This window comes from Bombus pyrosoma, linkage group LG4 (assembly GCF_014825855.1).
Source record: "Bombus pyrosoma isolate SC7728 linkage group LG4, ASM1482585v1, whole genome shotgun sequence".
NCBI lineage: Eukaryota > Metazoa > Arthropoda > Insecta > Hymenoptera > Apidae > Bombus > Bombus pyrosoma.
This window is the reverse complement of record NC_057773.1, coordinates 6,897,391-6,919,147: the sequence shown is the minus strand read 5'-3', so window position 1 is coordinate 6,919,147 and position 21,757 is coordinate 6,897,391. Positions and strand designations below refer to the sequence as shown.

Genomic DNA, 21,757 nt, shown 5'->3' with positions numbered 1-21,757 from the left:
TGGATAAGAATTAAGTCAACAAGGGTCGATTCCAAACATTTCAGTGCTTCATTCTTCCTTGCAACGCATCAAACGTGTGTTTAATCTACAAAATTTATGTTATCATTTTTATAATAAAAGATACGAAGCTAAATGGGAAAGGCAATTCTGACAGTTCGTTCATTCATGATTCTTGAGTGATTCTCCGAGTGTATGTTTTGAGATATTAGTTTAATTAATAGTTTTCACCGATATTATCTCATTCCTAATACACGTTCCTACGTTATATACATTCGTAAAGAGTTTGTCGCATGTATCGTTTGGGAAAATCACGAGTTTCCGTGTTATTGTCAACGTGTCGAAATCCTTAGTTGTGATACGACATTACGGTCGTATGTACAGATCTGGAAACTCCAGTGGTAGGAGTAACGCTTTTAGTATCGGGAGATGTGCTTTACAAATCAGCCGCTAGCCATAGCGCTGGGATCGATTTGTTAAACTTTTACATTTAACGCCACCTTTACCATCCTTACCACTAAAGATAAAGAATGTAAACTAAACTACTTTTCATAACATAATTTAATTTATTTAAAGCAAATATACAGTATTTCATATAGTGCAGAAGAATTTTGTTAAAATAAACGTAGATTTACATAATAGAGAAGAGTTTTGTTGTACACATAGCCGTGTTGTAGGTTGCAGACACAAGTCGCGCTGCACGACGAAGCCTAACAATTTGATTGAAGCGCCTTACTTGAGAAACATTTTCTAGCTCGTAAGAGTTTTGCCCTCTCTATTGAAGTTTCCAAAGCTGTGTTGTACTGTCGTATACTACCGTATACAATCATATACGTCAGCGTGCAGATGATGCGTTCACTGTCAATGGTTTGGCCCAATAGCGTTGCATACACGTACGAGCCGGATGTAATTGTGATTGTACCCCATACCTATACGAAATCTCATGTCATAAGAGGCAGGAGCACGCTGTAGTGTGGCTCAGACTGTGCTTCACAGTAACTCAGAGCAATACGAAGTTAGCAAGTGACATTCTGATTGCTTTCCACTTTACGTTTAATCCTATTAACTTACGTGGCGGGTATTCGACAACAGAAACAACATGTGCGGTGAGTAGAACTATGCTTTCTATTTGACGTTTCTTTTTTTTATCATAATTCGATCGACGTGTTCGGATCGTTCGATCGAAATGTTTTCGCGGTGAAAGTGTACATCTGCATAAGCCCGGTTGAAAAGTCTAGTTGACAGGTCATTTGAGTGCAGAGTAACGTTTCAGCCTGTGTAAACGCGCCACCGGCGTGTTTCTTCTGTAATACTAGTTGACTCAACATCTGGCACATCTAATATTCGCGTTTGCTGATCAAAACGTCGCCGTGTCGCTCAAAGACGAAGGATGAGTATTTAAAAGACCGAATGTTTGCTCGTCGGTAAATCGAGGCTTGTTAGTACGCTAATATCAAGCACACGACGTATTGGAGTAGCAACGCGGGATCTTTCGCGTGTTTCGAATTTCTCATTTCCGGAATTAAAGAAAGCGATAAACGGAGCGTAGAATTTTGTTCCTAACCGTTTCGCTGCTTTCAAGCCAATTTTTACAAAATGAGAAATTATAATCTTTCCATACTGACAACTAATTTCACATTATGCTAGGATTATAGTATTAATTGTACTTTTGATGTATGGATATTAACAAATTATTTTGTCAGGTGTACGTTTATTGAATTCACGACGAAAATTGGCTGATTATTTTAACGAAAGACTTTTTAGAAAGACTAGACGCGATCTATCGGATCTAATATTTGCACAACACATTGGTATATTTTTTATTGATCGTCAAAATTTATTGGATTTGCATGAGGGCCGATCACAAGGACGCGCGGTCGGTCCAAAATTTTTATTTCGATAAGAAGAAGTGGAAGATAACGTCATTAAATACAAATGTTGTAAGAATATAGTTATAATACGCTGAAGTCTAACAGTGACACACAGTAATCGTTATCACACATGATAAAGTGATAGTCTAAAAAAGTCCAAAATAAAAGAGAATAGAGTATTATATATTATAATATATAATATATATATAAAATATGGATAATTTTAGTATCTTAATATCAGTGAACAAATAGATGGATTTTGGTGGTTCCCGAAATAAACGGTCCGAGAATCTGCATTGCATTGGCATTCACCTGCGCGAGGGGAAATTAACGGTTCATATTTTTTCTTCGTGACAGCCTTGGGTACATCAATGTTTAATTATCTTCCTTCTATAAATTTGCCTCAAGGAAATACGTAGCTACCACGGTGGCTGAGTAATTTAAAAGTACAAAGATTACAGAAATTGAGAAAAGAAAAAGAACAAATTGCTTAGAATGGTCCAAGGTTAAAAAAGATAAGTTCTTTAAAAATCTCCCTCCGTAGTTTCTTTAAAAAGGGTGCCATTTTTTGAAGCTTTTTATTACTTCTTATCCTATACATGAATATTTGATGGAATTGTTTACGTATGTTGATCGTAGCAATTTACCAGTAACGAGTTTTTTTTTAAGTGGAAGCGGCTATAACATTGGAATATCTCCGAGTTTTAAGAGACGCCTTATCGTAAAGTCGCAGGTTCTACATTGTGACGCGACGAAAAATCATCGAAAGGCAGGACGCGGTTACGAAAGATTTTTGCGTCACTCTTCTACCGTGTAATATGTTGTTTCTTTTTCTTTAATCGTTCACGTGTCACGGCGAAAGTTAGTCCCTTTCGGTAATCGAATCGAAGAAAAGAATTCAATACGCTCGTAACACTCCTTCCTCGTTAAAGACTAACAGTATTTATTCAATCATAAATTATCCGGAATTAATTAATTCATTGAGAATTCAATGTTTTATTTTACCTAATTCTTTTTCGGCCGATTTACAATTTTATTGGACATACGACAAAGCCGTTGACTTCGTTGCAAATCAATATTCATGAGCGGCGAATTAATAAATTTTCTAATTATGATATCACTGCCATGTCGTCTATTGATAGAGTCTTGTCATTTTTTTTAAATATTCTCAATTCTTCGTGCTATTATTCAAACAGTATCCTTATTTGAAAACGATATAGAGTCGATGAATATTTATACTCCAGCAGCGTGTCTTTAGTGTTTGCAGGCTCGTCGAACGCTTCGTAGATCGAATTAATTACAAAGCTTCGATTTAATTAAGCAGCCGACATACCGACAGAAACACGGCAGGCGCCTTTTAACTTCGACTATAGCTTTTAGATAAATTTCTAGACCGATGTTGCCTTTGTCTAGCTTTAACAGGTTGTACGTTTCGTGCACGGTGCCAACCAATATTGTTCTCCAGGCACGAACGCGTTTCCCAGATACGCACCTCCATTTCCACTTTTCCTTCGAACGATCGAGCCACGATCGTGACTGGTCAACGACCTCACTGTTTACGTCTGACGCTTAATATCCTGCAATCATTGAGAAAAATTAACATATTTTTTACCTGGATGCTTTGGTATAATTTAGTATAATACATAATGTCGACTACTCAACTTTCAACTTGATTGAAATGAATTTGATTTGGTTTCGAATTAGGTAAAGTTTACTATGAAACTACTATAAGGTTTCTAATAAACTTTTCCAATTTCTTTTTCAATCTACAGCTACTTGCGGATCATTTTTTTCAATTTATAAAAGGAATTTGGTTTTGAATGAAATAAAATTTAATATGAAACTTGGGAAATCGTTGATACAATTTTCCCAATCTTCTTTTCGATGTATATTATTTTTGTCAAATCTGTAAAAACATCAGCGTTCTTTGGTAGTACAAAAATTTAGAGAGACAACTTGTGACGTAACTGAAACGAGATTTTATTCCTCTAAATTTATTCAATAGCCATCAGGGGATCTTTGCTAAGAGAATTGCCACATCGAGATTTTTCGAAAGGTTGACTCGTTTGGTAATTACATTTAGGAATTAACTTTCTTCGAATCGTCGTGTTAAGATTGCGAGAAACGGGAGGAGTGTCGAGAGAGTTGTGGCAGAAGGAGAAAGACTCTTCTCGATTACGGAATTGCGAAATCGCCGGTCACAGATTACCATCAACCACTTTGTTGGAGACGCGTGTAGGAGCTGGAGTTTGAGTTGGAGTAATGGAGTATGAAATATTAATATTTTTAATATATAGAACTTGGTTTTGAATATCGTTGAAGATTTACTTGCAAATTACGGAACTATACAAGATTCGACCAAGACCTCTAATATTATTCTGTGAGAAGCAACAAAATAATATTGCAGAATTTCTCGCAGATCTTCAAATTAGGTCATCCAGTTTTTCCAAAAATATTCTTCCAAACGAAACGAGTAGCAATAATATTCCGAGTTGCTTTCACATTGTTTCGCATAGAGTTTCCACGATATCGATCTTTGAAAATTTGTTAAGATTGAATCTACGGATCGCAAAGTTTGTGAAATTTCATCTGGATCCTAAAATTACAAACCACTCCCTGAAGACTACCAAACTTTATCCTACTTATCTTACAAAATTGCATAATTTTATTCAAACTTACAAATTCCCGCAATTCCTACAATTTCCAGAATCTCCAAATCTAACAACGTTCCCCTAAAAAAAAAAATGCTTTCTTTGCCAGAGAAATCCAACTAACTGAAACTAATGATCGCTATTTATATCCTTCCTTTATAATCCTCGCGATGATTACCAAATGCCTGTTTCAAAACTGCATTCCACCAAATTACGGAAGCATATAGACGCCGTATTACGTTCTAGCGGGTAATAAGACTGTCCATGGAGTGTTGCAACGAGACAACGTGACTCAGTGCGAGCCCGTAACTCACGCTTCTCAAAGTTCATTGAAAGTTTACCGGAATAAAGTGGTCCACGTTTGCATGGCGTGCCGTGTATCCTTATAACGCTGCGTTTCGTCGACACCCGTGGTCGTACAATAGAGTCTAATCGAATGTGGTTATCGATACTGACACCGGAGTGCCGACGTGCCCGCGACCAACGACGAGTGAAAGTTCCCTCGTCGCGAACCTGACGCTGGCGTGAGAGGGTGCAGCGTTTTACAGGACAGTTACACGTGACATTTAGACGTGGCCTCGTGTGTATGGCACACACACGTATATGTACCTATATATATATATATGTATGAACCTGGTATCGTGTAGAGGAAAAACAGACTTGAAGAACGTAACGAAACGACCGATACTTCCATCGTGATCACAGTTTCTTAATTATTTAATATCACGATTAATTCGTACGTGCAGAATTGATTGTGCATCGTAGTAGTTACGTAAGACAATGTCTTAATCGTTTACATTTGCCGATTGAAGATTATCCGCATTGTCTGTTCAATGATCCTTGCCCCAGACCAATTAAGATTTCGTGAATTTTGTTAAACGCAAATGACGAGTCTGGCTGTCTGAATAAATCGTTCGTATTCTATTGCTAAGTTTACGCTGGCAGATGGTCGTCGACAGGAGACGTGCCGCAGCAAATCGCATCTATCCTTGCGCGGATTTGCAAGAAGTTGCACGGATACTGATTGGTTGCGACACGTGTCTACGGACAATTGTATATCAGCGTAGACGTAGCTTCAGCTAGAATTCGTAGATTTTCCGACATGCAAATAAACTTAGAATAGGGCTAAATTGAGGCGAGTGCGCGAGAATAAATATTCCGTGTTGCGGATGGAATAATTTGTGTGGGCAGTCGTGAATGTTTTGAAAATATTATTACATCTGATATGAGTACCTGAGAACCTTCTATTTGCTCCAAGACAAACGACTTAAAATCTTGCATGCTATGCTGCGTTTTTCTTATTGGATACGTGGCTTTTTTCAAAGAACCACAATTTACCTCACAATTAAACGGCAGGTCGAACTAATGTTTAATTCAGAGTGACTATTTGACGTAGATGTAGCAGGATTTTCAAAACATTCGCGATTGTTCGCATAAATTATTCCGTTCATAAAACGGAATATTTGTTCTTTTGTCTTTGCCTCAATTTAGTTCTATTCTAAGTTAATTTCCATGTCGTAGAATCTACGACACTCGCAATACGAACGATCCATTGGTACGGTCAGTGTTTCGACCACTCGCGGGGAGACGCGATCGCAAGAAAACACGTCAACGGGAGTCGTAAATTCCCGTTACGATTAAATAATCGACGCCACGAAATGATCGATCCCCTGATTTCTGTTACGATAATAGGGATGGTTCAACTGAAATTACACTGAATTAACAGGTATAGAATAATGTTTATTACAACAACTTTATATAAGAACAATGGTTACTCCGATGCGTATATATGACTGATTTAAGGTATGAAACTCGTGGTGGATGAGTGAGAGCTTGAGAGACTGAACTCGACGACTTGAGCACTTGCTCGAGAGTGCTGGACTCGGAATTGGAGTCGGAATGAGACTGATTTGGAGAGAGTGAGCAAATGAACTCGACTAAAACTAAGACTGCGACTACGACTGCCGAGAGTATAACTGTTGATGACTGCTTGAGCGCCTGCTCGAGAGTGTTGGACTGCCCTTAAGGTGTCTCGGAGGAAAGCTTGGTGTGGGTGTGCCCTTTGACTGATGAACGCGGATTCGTTGTTCACACTTTTCGTCCAGGAAGTGAGGATAACGTTCCGCGATGCTGATTGGTGATGACCCATTCTAATGAACAGAATATGCAGAAGATTCCCACCAACGTAGAGCGGGGGTGGACTTTGCTCCTGACGAAGGAAACAGTCTTTTCCGATGGACATGTGTTCGCTTTTCCCATCTGGTGACTGTCCGCTTTCTCCGTGATTCTTAAGAGCGCCTAATAAACTCAAGGACTTTTCCAAGACCCAGCCATAACCTGAAAATACTTCTAGAATTACAGAATTCTCTAGGCATGCAATTAGACTGGCAAACATGTGTGGAGACAATGCAGCTAAAGGCTAATGTCTTTATGGTGGGTCATTGGGTCTATTGAGAATCGGGATGGCTGTAGGTTGACCGTTGGCGGCCAGGTAGCGAGGGCTGGCGTGCAGATGTCCCGCGCGACGTAACAGTCAGACTCGTCAGTCACGCTTAAGAAAATTCGAGAAATCTTCTTAATTGGTGGCTATTTAATGGACGAACCTGATAATCTTCAATTGGCAACATAGTCACTGAGACTTTGCTACATTTTCTACACGACAGAAAGCAATTGGCATTGTGACATATAGGATAAGGTGAATTGCTTTAATTAACTACATCGCATTGCTCTACGATGCACAATCGATTCTACGCGTATGAATTAATCCGCAATTCCGATAAAAGTATCGGTCGTTTCGTTGTCGTTATTTCATTTTTGAAATCTCTTTTTCTTTTTCATGATACGAGGCTGTAAAATAACAAATAAGGGAATATCTAAATAAATTCGTTATTTGCAAACACGTGGACAAATTTCTTAGTTGTACTGTTCGACGAAGCAAATACGATAACAGAGAACAAAATTTATTCTCCATCAATTTTTCAAAAATTTCGAGGCCGTGACTTTTTTTCTAAAGCGATCACATATCTTATTTATATATTCTTACACTACGTTAAAAACATATTCAACGATATATAAACATGTATAGCAAGAGAAAAACTAATTAGAAAGATAAAAAATTATTAAATTCGATGTGGCACGCTTTCCCAGTGTCACAAATATATGTACATTATCGATCAAAGATATAAATACTTTCGTCGATTTGTGCAATTACAACATGCAAATTTGGTCAAATGATCGAATTTGTACAAACGAATGACGAACCATACTGATTAGGAACAATTCTCGTACATAGTAGTTTGACGATTACAAAGGCCAGTTTCGTAACTGCATATTAGTTTTCAAACTGCAATTTATTCATGGAATTTTGTTTTAATCTGAGTTAATTTTTGGCATATTTCGAACGCGTATTTAACGTAAAGATATAATAAATCTGCGTAAATCAAGGTCGAAGTTTTATTATAAAACGATCTCCAACGAAGGACCGGTACTTACGTTTTCAAGACACGACTGTCCTGGTTATCGATCATTAACATTCTACTAGAGCCATAAACGCTTCTTTTTTATTACTCTTATATCTCACATAATGATGAAATTATTTCATCGATAGATGCGTCAGGGATTTTGGAAATCTACTGATAATTTTTAGCCACGTATAGGCATATTATCATAATCATGATATACGATACGCACGATGGTTTCTCTCTAGTATGATAAAGTAAAAATTTATCCAGATAATTTAGGCTTTCTGTAGCGATAAAATGGAAATATTCGCTTTTTAAATGGAAAAATTCGTAATTTTCAGCGAGTAGCAGCGGTCAATTTTCTTCTTATCCTCGAGTACTTTACGCAGGACTTGGCGAATCCTTTCTCCGGGCGACACCAGTTTACCTTTACCTTCCTCACGAAAATTTAAACGCGTGGCCTCGCCACAAGCCAGAACCTGATTTTTGTTTACGTCCACGGAATTCTAAGAGCAGAAATTTTGTTCGACTCACGACGAAAATAACCCGTTTATCCCCACAGGTAGGAATTCGTTTATGGTTCCTCTTTCTACTTAGAATCTCGTTGGTTTCCCTTTCACCCGTTTATCCGCTATTTCATTCGATTCGCCTGGCGAACAAATTGCCTATAAATTGCCTTTTCGTTCGTCGTTTATTTCCCAGGCTTAAGTGCATTGGCATTATTTCGATGCCATGTTTCTCTTTATCTATAGATTTTCATCGCAAGAAGCTACAAACACTTTTCTACTTATCGGCACTCTATAACCGTTGAAAAAGGTGCAAAATTCGCACATTGCGAGATTATTCGAGGAACAATAATACACATCGATTTAACGAAATTGATCGAGCTTTAGTTCGACGGATATGTTTGTTCGTTTAATGAATTTTCATTACAGGAGGTTGAAATTATCTTATCTACTAACTAAATTAATAGTTTCGTTATTTGTTTCACTCTCTAAGTATTATAATATGGATATACTTTGAACAGTTTCTATATCTTTGCATGTTACACGCGTCTTAAACAATTTTCCATTTTTAAGTCTTCCATAGTTGTATGAACAAAACGTTTCGCTTGTCATTACAGACGATATTCGCGTAAATTCGGAAATAGAATTCGAATAGAAATTTCCTCATATATTCTACGCGAAAAAATGCAAACCACTCGAGTTATATGATCGATGATTTGTCGAACAGATCTCTATTCAGATCGTCGAAACAAAATCAAACGACAATAAAATAACTACGTTCCAATTGCGGTTGCAATTGAAGAAGAATCCTAGGAAAGAATCAGCTATATCATGTGTCGAGGGATTACAGATGGCTCAAGGTCTATGGAAATCAAGAAGATCGAATTAGAATCGCTTCTACATACTGTTAGTACGACTACTAAGCGACCTTTCGTTGATTTCCTGGGCCATTCGAATCGTTTTGTGTCAGTAGGTCGGAGAAGATCGGTTATTCCGATTATTCGTTCATATTCCAGTCGCTCGATTTCCTTCGCGAACACGAAGCGCATTCCGATTAAGGAGTTTTCCAACTCACAGTCCAACCAACCGAAAATCGTTTCAGGAAGGTCGTGTACTACGTGTGAATGAGAAGATTTGTTGAAGTTATCGTCGCTATAAAATTTTATATCGGATAAGGTGTGTTGTAACGTGTAACGTCCTTCATTGTACGTTACCGTAAGTTAAAAACGGAAAAGGAGAAAGAAAAATAGCGAATACCTGAAAGTAAGTGCTCGAGAACAGAATCGAATGAGGCTAAATCTATAATCCTCATCGTTATCGATCTTTTATCAGAAGATTAAACGCAGCAAATGATTAAAAATCGGAATAACTTCCGTCCGGCGATTATTTTTCTTATCCTGACAGTAACAAGACACGATATACTACACGATAATGATATAAAAAAATGGGCTTATAGGATGAAAAATGTAGAAGCAGTAATTACTTTCCGTCGTACATATTATCTTTGAAGTTTAGTGAAATTTTAAGTAAACTGCATAGCATGTTGATTAGCGAAGGGGAAGGCCTCGCGATATTAACAAGATCAAGCTTATCTCGATAAAAAATATTTTTTCGTTTCCACTATACCTTTTGCAAAGGCATAATACTTCGTAATCTTCTTACTGTTATAATTTTTCCTTTCTGCTCTTGATTTTTTATTGTACAAAGCTCCGCTAGGATGTTTCTATCAGGAAGTTCGCTTATCGACGATTGCAGAACGCAATCTAATCGTGACCGATCACTCGATCGTCTATTGTCAACTCTACACAAAATCAAGTTACGTCTACTCGCCGATGTACTATACGCTCGCGATTGTTTCGCTTTTCGTAAGTTCCTCCACGGTGACAGTTACTCCGACCGGTGACTTTCTTTCTTACTTTACGTCGATTCTGGTCGTTACTTCTCTCGCTGGTGATGGGCGGTAATTCAAATAATTATCCTTAATAATATTTTTTATCTTCTACATCCGTAATCTTTTAATCTTTCTTTTATTAAATATTCATTTCCTGCGAGGCTGACGCTGGTAACTCTGCTGCGAGTGAAATAAGACGTGTCAATGGGTGTTAAACATTCTTCGATATTTTCGCTATTTTACTCTGTGATCCTCTTGTCATGGCGTATACCTTTTATATTCGACTTGATCAAAGTATTATAGCAGAGTGTAGCTTTGGCATTATAAAGTGTATCTCTCTCGCGTTTCTTCTTTTATTTTAGATTGCCGTGATTCTCTGTATTACCTCGACGTGATGAAGATACCCAATTATCGATATTTTTATTGTTATCGTTAGATTTCAAACATTGAACTATGTTAAATATGGTCGATTACGCCTGACAGAACTGTTTATTTTCAAAGGCGGAACGGGACGATCGTTAAATTAGCTACATGATGGCGAGGTGTAAGGTTCAGGACATTTACTACTTCTCGTAAACTTTATCACGGCCGCGATTTCCACAGGATTTCAACGTAGTTCGTTTCGCGATTATCGTTGTCGGAGGTCGTAAAGTCCGCGGCCATCGGTTTCTATCGATTCCAATAAGGAAAACTTGCTACAACAATCGATGTGGATCGATAAGAACAGAATACCTGGAACAATTACTTTTTCGAATTTTTTAAATATAAACATAGGCAATGTCTGCTCTCTTGTTACAATATATTTTATCATATTAACGTGTTTCTTATTCTTTAATCAAATTTAATCGTTTTCACTAACGAACTAAAGAAGGATACAGCGATCGATTAATTCGGCCAACCCTACATGTTCATCCGTCAAGCGCAACATGTCAATGAAATATATCGTTTTCTGTTATATTATTAGTCGGTAGATACGTGTTATTAATAAAAATATTTTCGAAGAGCCTTTGAAAGTGGTTTAAATCATATACGAAATAGTTGGTTGGAACTGGTGAAGCGTCGAATGTTGCTTCGACCGCGAAGAATTAATTTTTGTGCGTTTAGAAGAAACTACAAATTCCAACTACCATTACGTGAAGTTGAACCGTGAAAAACGATTAACGCGTCGATCATGCCACGATGGCTTTCTAAATCGAGGACGACCGTGCCATTTCAAACACGATACATACTCTTAAATTCCCGCGCTAAGACAGCGCGCAACCGATAGAGTTGCACATGGAAAGATCGAATCGCGGATCGCGTATCGCTTAATGTAACGCTATACAATGTTGTCACGATTATCTGTTCAAGATAAAAATTTAAATTAAAAATTTTAACGAACTTCGATGAACTTGCAATACAGTCATCCAATCTCTCTAAAAAGAATACTTGCTATCGAAGTTGTTGGCAGACCAAAGCTTCAAATTCTCCAAATTTTACGTAATACGACATACAGTTTGACATATATAACAATAAAGAATGCTAAGTAGACGATCCAAGCGGCTTTTAGAATGCGTCAGATACGAATATGGGACGTTGGGCTGCGAGTAGATAGTTTCTTGTTGCGAACTACTCGTGCGTATTGTTACATATATAAGATATATATGTTAATGTACGACTTTCGACGACGGAATAAACGAGGACGAGAACATCTACGTTTACATCTTTTTTCTTTTCGAGCTTCCGAACGATTTGCGAGTATCGTGTTACGGTATCTGATTTCAATCGTGTGGCTACCTGCACAAAATCTGATATCCTATGTTTTCTAAACAACTGTACGTGCAATAATACCTAAAAAAAAAAAAAGAATCAAAAGCAATGTGTTCCAATGCCAGACCAGCGACACTTTGTCGTCGTCTGTGATATGTAGAAATGTATATTCGTTGAGTATCTCGAATGAAAATAAATAAGATATCGTGCATTCATCATGAAGAAAATTGAAACACGATATGCGTCATACATAGGCGATACTGGCCTCTGTAGAAAACGCATCGCACGCATGTGACGCGTGGTAGCGAAAGGATTAACCTAATCATCGCTATCTACCTCTTCTTATATAGATTTTCCATAATATCTTTGGAAATTTTCTAGAGCGCAATACCGATAAATTCCACGTGACCTTACGATTCTGAACCAGCCCTTAAACATAATCCATTTATCCTAAATTCATCTGGGACGATCGTACAATTAGCCATATGTCGTAACGTTACTACAACGTTACCGCGGTTATCAGACGGAGAGAATCGATTCGCGTTATTCGATTCACGTGTTTGAGAAAAAGCACAGGATGCACGAACCAGAGAAATGGCGTTCTCTGGCATTGGAGAACCAAACGCGACGTTCTAACGACCATTTCATCCGGTCTCGCGTATACGCGAGCTTTCCCTTTCACCTATAAGCGTGTATCTCGTATTATACCTGTTCCCACTTGCACGCCACTTCTCCGTGTGTACGTTCGTGTTCACGGGCGACGACTTTTTGCATTTTTGCAGTGCCTTGCCAGGGACCTCGAACACGGACCTCTCCTGTATCGATACACGGGTGCTCCTTCGAGGCGGGGCATTCGGAATTTTGAGCCGATTCGAAAGTTTCTGATCGTATTGCTCGGCTAACCGTATTATAAAGCGTTGAAGAAGCAGGAAAGAATGCGGTCTTTGTTATATTTACTCTTTTAGTGATTAATTGGAAAATCTATTTCGAGTAGCTGAAGTAGAAAATGGTAGAAAGTAGAGTAATCGATTGTTCCGTCTACGTTCTAATAATTTCGAATATAAGATCGATTCGTTATCTTGAATTATACGTCTGTAATTCTGGAGAAGAAAAAGAAACATTGTAACGAAAATTTCATACGATTTAGCTATTCTATCTCGTTCTATCTCGTTCCTGCGAGTTGCGAGCATTGCGAGCGTGGGAGTTGGTATTTAACGAGAAACCATACGAATTCCATCGACGTGATTTTCAGTTTGAACTATATTGAGAGTTCATTGAATATACACACGGTGGAGTACTGGTTTTTGACGAAGAAAACGAACTGGTTAATAAATCGAATCGTTTCCGCGTTTTATCGCTGTGCTGACCTTCGAGCGGTGAACGCGTCGCGGGAAAATGTCGAGAGGTTTAGAAAAATGCTGTATCGTCGAATGTATCGTAGTTCTATCCTTCTCTTTCCCTTAGAGAATGGTAAGAGAACCAATAGAAAGGCTGATTAACCGTCTATTTAAAATGTTACGTAGTTGTTGAGTAATTCATTTCACTTACTAATCCCGAAGTCTAGTAGTCTGGCAACATGATCGGAGGTATCGAAACGCCGATAAAAAGCTCAGCAAGCACTGCAATCAAAAGCATTTAATTATAATCAGCAATAACGCGATTTATTTTCTAATACATTGAACTTTTATCCCATATATGTAAAAAAATAAATGTTATGTATTTGTTTTTTGTACAGGAATCTTTGCGTATCTCAATTATCTGACGCCGAAGAGCAGGAAGGAGATCCTCGAGCTACTGGTTGGTGGATTAAAGAGGCTGGAATATCGAGGCTATGATTCGGCAGGTATGGATGAATCATCGATCGTATCGTCGAAAATCTCTTCTTGCAAAAGCGATAGCTTATTGGGGAAAAAACGTCAGGAGGCCTAATTTCAAATTCGCCGTAAACTTTCTGTTTCTGGGAATAGAAAGCTACTAAAAATTCCAGTAAAGAAACTCTGTCTCGATACGTGTTTTATTTCCTTTCAGGTGTCGCCCTTGATAGCGCCGATGGCAAGGATATCTCGATTATTAAAAAGCAGGGAAAGGTCAAGGCGCTCGAGGAAGAGATCTTTTATCGTAAGTATATACGATACTACTTTCCACTTTCCACTTACATTATAATGACATAGCTTAACATAATGGATGACAAAAATTTGTTGAGGTAAGTATAACGATGAAATTATTTCGAATAAGATCAGTTTCTAAAATTCATTATTTTTCTACAGGTACCAATATCGACTTCGAGTCGAAGGTTTGCAGCCACGTGGGTATCGCACACACTCGTTGGGCGACTCATGGTGTCCCATCTGAAGTGAACTCGCATCCTCAAAGATCCGATATCGAACATGCTTTCGTTGTGGTGCACAATGGTATAAACGTTATCTGATACTTACAATTAATGGTTATCAGTGAACTGCGAAAATTTCCATGTGTTTATGGGAAATTTGAAAATTGTATTATTCCATATAATATTAATAAGTCGAAACAGATTGCTACTTATTGTAGATTTTATTTCTTTCGCAGTTGTACTTATAACATACTATTACTTGTAGAATTATAATTTGAACGAACGTTCATTATCTAAGTCTAATTATATGAGAAATTGTTTCTGTTTTATTCCAAAGTTACGTTCTTCTTAAAGGTATCGTGACAAATTACAAGGAAGTGAAGACGTTGCTTCACCAAAGAGGCTACAGCTTCGAGAGTGAAACCGACACGGAAGTAATCGCCAAGCTGATCCACCATCTCTGGGTACAACATCCGGGTTATTCGTTCCGCGAGCTAGTCGAGCAGGTTGTTCAACAATTGGTAGGTATTCTCGACGATAGCTGACGCACAGTCTGCGAATCAAGATTGTTTGAACAACTGTACATTTTATCGCTTCGTATTAGCAGTAATAATGTAATTATCGGTAATAATATTAATGATAATTTTCGCGATAAGATAGGGAAAGAATTTGATTTTTTTTTTAATTTCCAAGTAACACGTGTATTATGTATTTACATAATTAAGAGAAGGAAAAATTGAAATTGTAGGAAGGTGCGTTTGCACTGTGCTTCAAGAGCAAATATTTCCCCGGTGAATGTGTGGCGACGAGAAGAGGATCACCGCTGCTCGTGGGTATTAAGACAAAAACGAGATTGGCCACCGATCACGTGCCCATCCTGTACGGAAAAGGTAAGCCGACGAACGTGAACGGACAAAAAGATTGACACGCGTTTTAATTGAGGTATTAGCGTGTTACGGAGAAAGGTATACAGAGATTTGGTAAATCTTAGAAGAGATCACAAGGCTATTTTTGGTCGCTCGGGCGCCGAGAGCTACTCGATTTAAAGTGCTGTCGATAGCGTTGGTATGAGCGGTGGAAATATATACGTTGTTGATAGATACGCTTGTTGATTTATCCACTTCCAAGGAGAAGGCGAAGCAGAGTTTTTCCTTTAATTATTAGATGATAATCACCCTTTCTTTCTCCTGGCAAGGAGATTGCTATATAGTTATAATAATTGCGCTGGAAATATTCTCAGAGTAATGAAATAAAACTCTCTATAGTCTTTTTACGTGTCAAGTGTACGGACTAAACCTAAGGTATATTAATAGCATGTGTCTTCAATCTATAGCTTGTCTATTTTTTAAAGTAATTAACGCGTATTTCAAAGCAATATACTAAGACGCATCATTACATCGTCATCCTTTTTCTATGTTTCTCTTCAGTGTTTTCAATAACGTAGTGCTCTATTGAAGTAGATTTATGTCGGACAAAGAGTGTTGTTCAATAACAATGATTAACATACAAATGATACTAACGCCAGAGTATCTTGTTTACGCTGAAAATATCTTCTAAGAAGTATTTAACACAGCGTTGGATATTTGATTTAGTTTGGTAGCTGCTTGTAATCGAGAAATCAATGTTTTATTTCTGAATAGTACAGTAAATCGTCGATTATCCGAATTAATAGATAGTACTCTGATTATCAAATTTTCGCGCTTTCTGTATGTTCATTGCATAAAAGAGTCCATGGGAATCATAACGTGAAATGTGTGTTTCCCTAAAATAAGTATTTTTATGGTATACATAGTATATGTATTAAATCATTACGATATCGATGTAAATGTAGCTGTTAAAGTTAATACCTTTTAATACGATCGTTTTTGTATAATAATTGTTTACATTATGCTACTACAATATGTTAGAATAAGTTCTGTAGAATTATAAATACGTGAAGTATTTTGTATTTATGTAATCGATAAATTTTCGGATAATCGGCGTTTCATTATATTTAATATTTTGTTACATTTAAGCATGTTTAGATAGCATGTTGTTTTGTTAAATAGTGTTGTTAATATTTGTTTATTAAAGTTATATTTGTTATTTGTTCCCTTGAACATCGATGAGACAGTCATCTGCATGTATACTTTCTCGGTGATGAAGTTTTACATAGATACTATATGATGTTTCTTTTGCATGAACACCAATGGTTATGTTCTTCAACTTTTCGTCTCAACAGATGAATCTCCATGCGTAAACAAAGGTATATACACTACTCTACACTACTCTACACTTATCTTATTTCACTCTCAACTTCGGACCTTTTATTTTATTTCAATCTAACAGTCCTTTAAGTATATCTTATTGTCTCAAATATAATCAACAATTTTAAATGATCTCGCAAAAGGTCCATTGTTTGAGAAATGCATGCGAACTAATTTTGCTTTTTATTTCTCATATTTGTTTTATAAATTTTCTCGCGACATTATTTTACATGCTATGATTCTTATAAATTGAATTTACTTTTTAATACAGAATCCTTTACAATCGGATATTTCGTTCTTTCTTTATAACAAAAGTAATATACATTGGCTTTTTCTTATTCGCTCAATTATATTCGTACACAATATTACTCGACTACAGAGAAACACCATGAAACATCTGTACCGTATTAATCATTCTTTGAATTGCTTTGAAGCATAGCGAACCAACAAGATAATATGGTCAAATTCATTCAAATCAAATTTATTTTCATTTCAAATATCTACTCGACAGAAGCTTATGCATTCGTAGCTTTGTGATTATACACACATGTTCGATTCCGTAGAAAAATTTGGGAAAAGATGTCCAATGCATTGTCTCAAACACCTTTTAGTAGAACTTACTTAAAAAAAAAAGAAACAAAAGAAAATATTATATTTTGAACATCTTCTCCTAAGTTTCCCTAGAAAAGCTAGATTTCGTAAACGAATCTATCATAGAACCAATATATTCAACGCGTGCATCATGTTTTCTTATTTTTTTTCCACGTTCGTTACTATATTTTGTATTGCTATTGTTACTGCATTACTTGTTTGCTAATTGTTTTGTTTTCTTTTTCGTCACCCCCGCATCCAAATTTGAGCAGAAGGTGAAGCGCCCACTCAAGGTAATACTTTTACAGTCATATATATGTCTCTTTCTCCTTCTGCTTGCCGTTAATTCATCCATATCCACGCTTCAGAAAAAAAAAAGAAAAAAATTACCCTGCGTGTTTGACAAGCACGAAACCGCCTGGGATCGAATCGAAACACGCTTGTATGTTGTGGAATTTAAAGAAACGGCACATGCCTTACTTCGCTTTTCAGTACGTATAAGCAGAATGCGCATTTCTTTCAGTACATGGAAACACAGCAGTTGCAGACAGGGTAGAATATATAATATAGTATGTCTAACACAACCCAAACAAATCTTCTTTTTCTTCTTTTTGTAAAACTGTTTATTAAATAGGTGATTTATCTCCTCTAAGGATATCCTTTAATTAAACAATCCCTTTCTAATTGTTTATCGAATCCATCGTCATGCGGGAGTTGTTTAATGCCAGTCGTCATATTTTAATACGGTTGCGTTGTATACACGTTAACAATTGTACTTTTCCAATCGCTTTATTATTACAATCGTCATGGCCATGTTATAAGTTAAGCCACTCTTGTTATCGTCATTCCACGAACGTATACATATTTGCTCAATGTCATCCGTTGATTAGAGGTATACAGGAATAATTAATGGCGTTGTTGTTAACAGGGATTGATTTATACGTATTACTTATCATCTTTCCGTCTAACTTGGTGTGGGGCTTGTAAAGACAGGAAAATGGCACGGAGCAGCTATAATCACTGATATCTCTTAACCTTCTTTTAATCGTTCCGATTGCGTCGTGCTATTTTTGGTGTATCAGCCACGCGTCTTATTCAAGTTTTGTATATAAATGTGTAATTCTAATTTTAAGTTGAGGTTCATTCAACTCGAATTCCGTATGATACCATTAGTCAGGCTAATCAAAGAAGACATGTATCATATTGGATTCGTGAATATATAAGATGTATATATAGTAAGAATAACGGATAATTATCTATTAATATGTTTCAATGGCGAAAAAATATTAATTTGTTACTTTTGATAGACCATCGTCCACATGGTCGTACTGAACTTCCGGTTATACCACGCAGTGAAAGTACTTCCAAATTTCAACCCTTGGAGGACAAAGAAGTCGAATATTTCTTCGCATCTGACGCCAGTGCTGTGATCGAACATACAAATCGTGTTATATTTTTGGAGGTGAACATTTTATCCTATTATTTACTTACTAATTAATATATATTTTATAACTCAATGGTTTCAACTTTCTGCGATATTAGGATGATGACGTAGCCGCAGTGAAAGAAGGTGCTCTCAGCATCCATCGACTCCGTCGATGTATGGATGACCCGCATGCAAGAGAAATTACTACCTTAAAGATGGAAATCCAGGAGATCATGAAGGGTAACTATGAATATTTTATGCAGAAGGAAATTTTTGAGCAACCTGAGTCGGTGGTGAACACCATGAGAGGACGTCTGAACTTCAGAGACAACTCCGTTACGTTGGGAGGCATCAAGGTAAATTCTCAGCAGTTTAAGCTTTCTGTAGTTTCTCGTTGATAGTCGATATTGATCTAACGAGTCCTGTACTAGGATTACATTCCTGAGATTAAGAGGTGTAGACGTCTTATGCTTATTGGTTGTGGAACAAGCTACCATTCTGCTATTGCTACCAGACAACTTTTGGAAGAATTAACTGAACTACCAGTTATGGTCGAATTGGCTTCTGATTTCTTAGACAGGAATACGCCAGTGTTTAGAGATGACGTTTGTTTCTTTATCTCACAGTCTGGTAAGATATAATTAATTTTTTATTGATTTATGTATATGAAATGTCATTCACTAATTATTGCTTGCTTCTTAGGTGAAACAGCAGACACATTAATGGCTTTGCGTTATTGCAAAGGACGTGGAGCTCTGATTGTTGGTATTACCAACACGGTAGGCAGTAGTATCTGTCGTGAATCACACTGTGGTGTTCATATAAACGCAGGTCCTGAGATCGGTGTTGCTAGTACCAAGGCTTACACTTCCCAGTTCATTTCTCTTGTAATGTTTGCTTTAGTTATGAGTGAAGACAGAATCTCCCTTGGTAGTAGGCGTCAAGAGGTATTATTAATTTCTCAATCAACTTCGTTATACATTTTGAACAGTATGTTGCAATATGCAAATCTGTTTATCCAATAGATTATCGAAGGATTGAAAAATTTGGATAATCTAATTCGTCAAGTTCTCCAACTTGATGAAAAGGTTAAAGAATTAGCCAAGTCTTTGTTCCAACATAAATCTTTGCTGATCATGGGTAGAGGATACAACTTTGCAACGTGTATGGAGGGAGCTCTGGTACGTTGTTGATACTTTAAATATTATATCTTTTAAGTTATTTCTTAATTCTTTTTGTTATATTTATTCTATTTGAACAAATTTATTTCTCTCCTGTTTGCAGAAAGTTAAAGAATTGACATACATGCATAGCGAAGGTATCATGGCAGGTGAATTGAAACATGGTCCACTAGCGCTCGTTGATGATTCAATGCCTGTGATAATGATCGTCATGAGGGATCCAGTTTATGTGGTAAGTAGAACTCGTAAACTTTCTCTTTCCTTACGATTACCTAACATAAAAAATTCCGATCGTAATATTTCACAATTACTTTTCAGAAATGCATAAACGCCTTACAACAGGTTACAGCCAGAGATGGGAAACCGATCCTTATCTGTGAGGAAGGTGATGAAGAAACGAAAATGTTCGCTGATAGAATTCTCGAAGTACCCAAAACAGTGGATTGTCTCCAAGCAATCCTTGCAGTCATTCCACTACAATTGCTGTCTTTCCACATCGCGGTTCTTCGTGGATGTAACGTCGATTGTCCGAGAAATTTGGCGAAATCGGTTACGGTCGAATAAAAGATCAACTTGCATTCATTAGAGATTTATTAAAACGCAGCATACCATGCTTGGTTGTTAACTTCAAATTTCAACAACTTATTGAGAAAATATCGTTATTATAACTGCGTTTATCCATTACGAAAGATAGGAAGAAGACAGGCAGAACGATTTTTGAAACACGCCGTGATATTCTCGTGATAACATGAAAATGGTCATCGACTATATTTAATACGTTTCTAAGTACTTAGTAATTGTAGCTTCGTATTAGAATACGAGCAAAATAGACTTAGGAAGTATTTAGGTTAGCCATTTGGACCATCGTTAGACTTTATACATAATCCTACGGTAGAAGATGAATACTTTAAAAAAGAAAGAAACTCAACGAAGACGTTCCTTACGTGGGATAACATTAATTGAGTTCCCAGTGACCCCAGTGCATTTAACGGTTGTGTATATTCATATCAATCGGTAAAAAACGAAAGGAAGAGAATGTAACGCTTTTCAGATCATAAGTCAATTGTGATTCTATCTCCTTATAATCAAGTTGAATAAGACTGCGGTAGAAAAAAGAGAAATTGTTACTGTATCGCGAACTTGTGCTCTATGACGTTTACATGTGGTTACTCTGAAAAGTGTTTGTATGCGTGTGTATGTGGCTGTGTGTACCTCGTAAATCTCAATGTAGATGAAAAAAAGCAACCATAATGTATTGAGAGAATTAGATAATTGATGAAAACGAATAATTTATGAATACGATGATCGTCACGATATTCACTTTATGGTGTTTATCGTATACTTTGAGAAATTTATATTTTGTACAGTATTTAAGAGAGGAACAAATATGAAATTTGATATCTTACCTTCCACTTTTGTTATGGAAGATACATTAACAACTTATACGTGAATTTTATTACCAATGTGATACATTCATGTTCAAGTTAAAAAGAAATTGTTGTATAAAGTTGATTTTACTACAGAACAATTTTTCAGTTCCATACAGTAGAAAATCCTCGTCTTATCTCTTAGCTGTAGAAAGTTTATTCGACTCAAATATAATTATGGAATAAATGCAATTATTATATGAATTACTTGAGGTGTTGGAAAGATAAACACGACCGTTTATAGTTTTGCCTATAAAGATATATAATAACTCCTGCAATATATCGAGCGATAAATAAACTCTAAGGAAATATAAATAATAAATAAATATATATACACACACATATATATATATATAAATATATATATATATATGTTATTCATATTAAGTTACTATAATATATGTTGGACAAAAGAAAATGCACGTCTTACA

General features: G+C 36.7%; 1 protein-coding gene across 3 annotated transcripts; it reads left to right on the top strand.

Annotated features, from left to right (window-relative positions):
• Nucleotides 1-53: 53 nt before the first annotated feature.
• Nucleotides 54-21,533, top strand: LOC122566810 (glutamine--fructose-6-phosphate aminotransferase [isomerizing] 2-like). Of its 3 annotated transcripts, XM_043724575.1 has the most exons (16): nt 54-190; nt 675-1,103; nt 13,862-13,969; nt 14,155-14,244; nt 14,394-14,537; nt 14,810-14,976; nt 15,204-15,345; nt 16,677-16,700; nt 17,565-17,585; nt 18,600-18,754; nt 18,835-19,074; nt 19,150-19,348; nt 19,421-19,665; nt 19,744-19,899; nt 20,003-20,131; nt 20,218-21,533. In XM_043724575.1, the coding sequence occupies exons 2-16, from the start codon at nt 1,097-1,099 to the stop codon at nt 20,461-20,463; spliced, it is 2,073 nt and encodes a 690-aa protein (XP_043580510.1). In that variant the 5' UTR covers nt 54-190; nt 675-1,096; the 3' UTR covers nt 20,464-21,533. The 3 variants fall into 3 exon arrangements, with proteins under 3 accessions (XP_043580510.1, XP_043580511.1, XP_043580512.1); XM_043724576.1 differs by lacking the exon at nt 17,565-17,585; XM_043724577.1 differs by lacking the exons at nt 16,677-16,700; nt 17,565-17,585.
• The last annotated feature ends 224 nt before the right edge of the window (nt 21,534-21,757 follow it).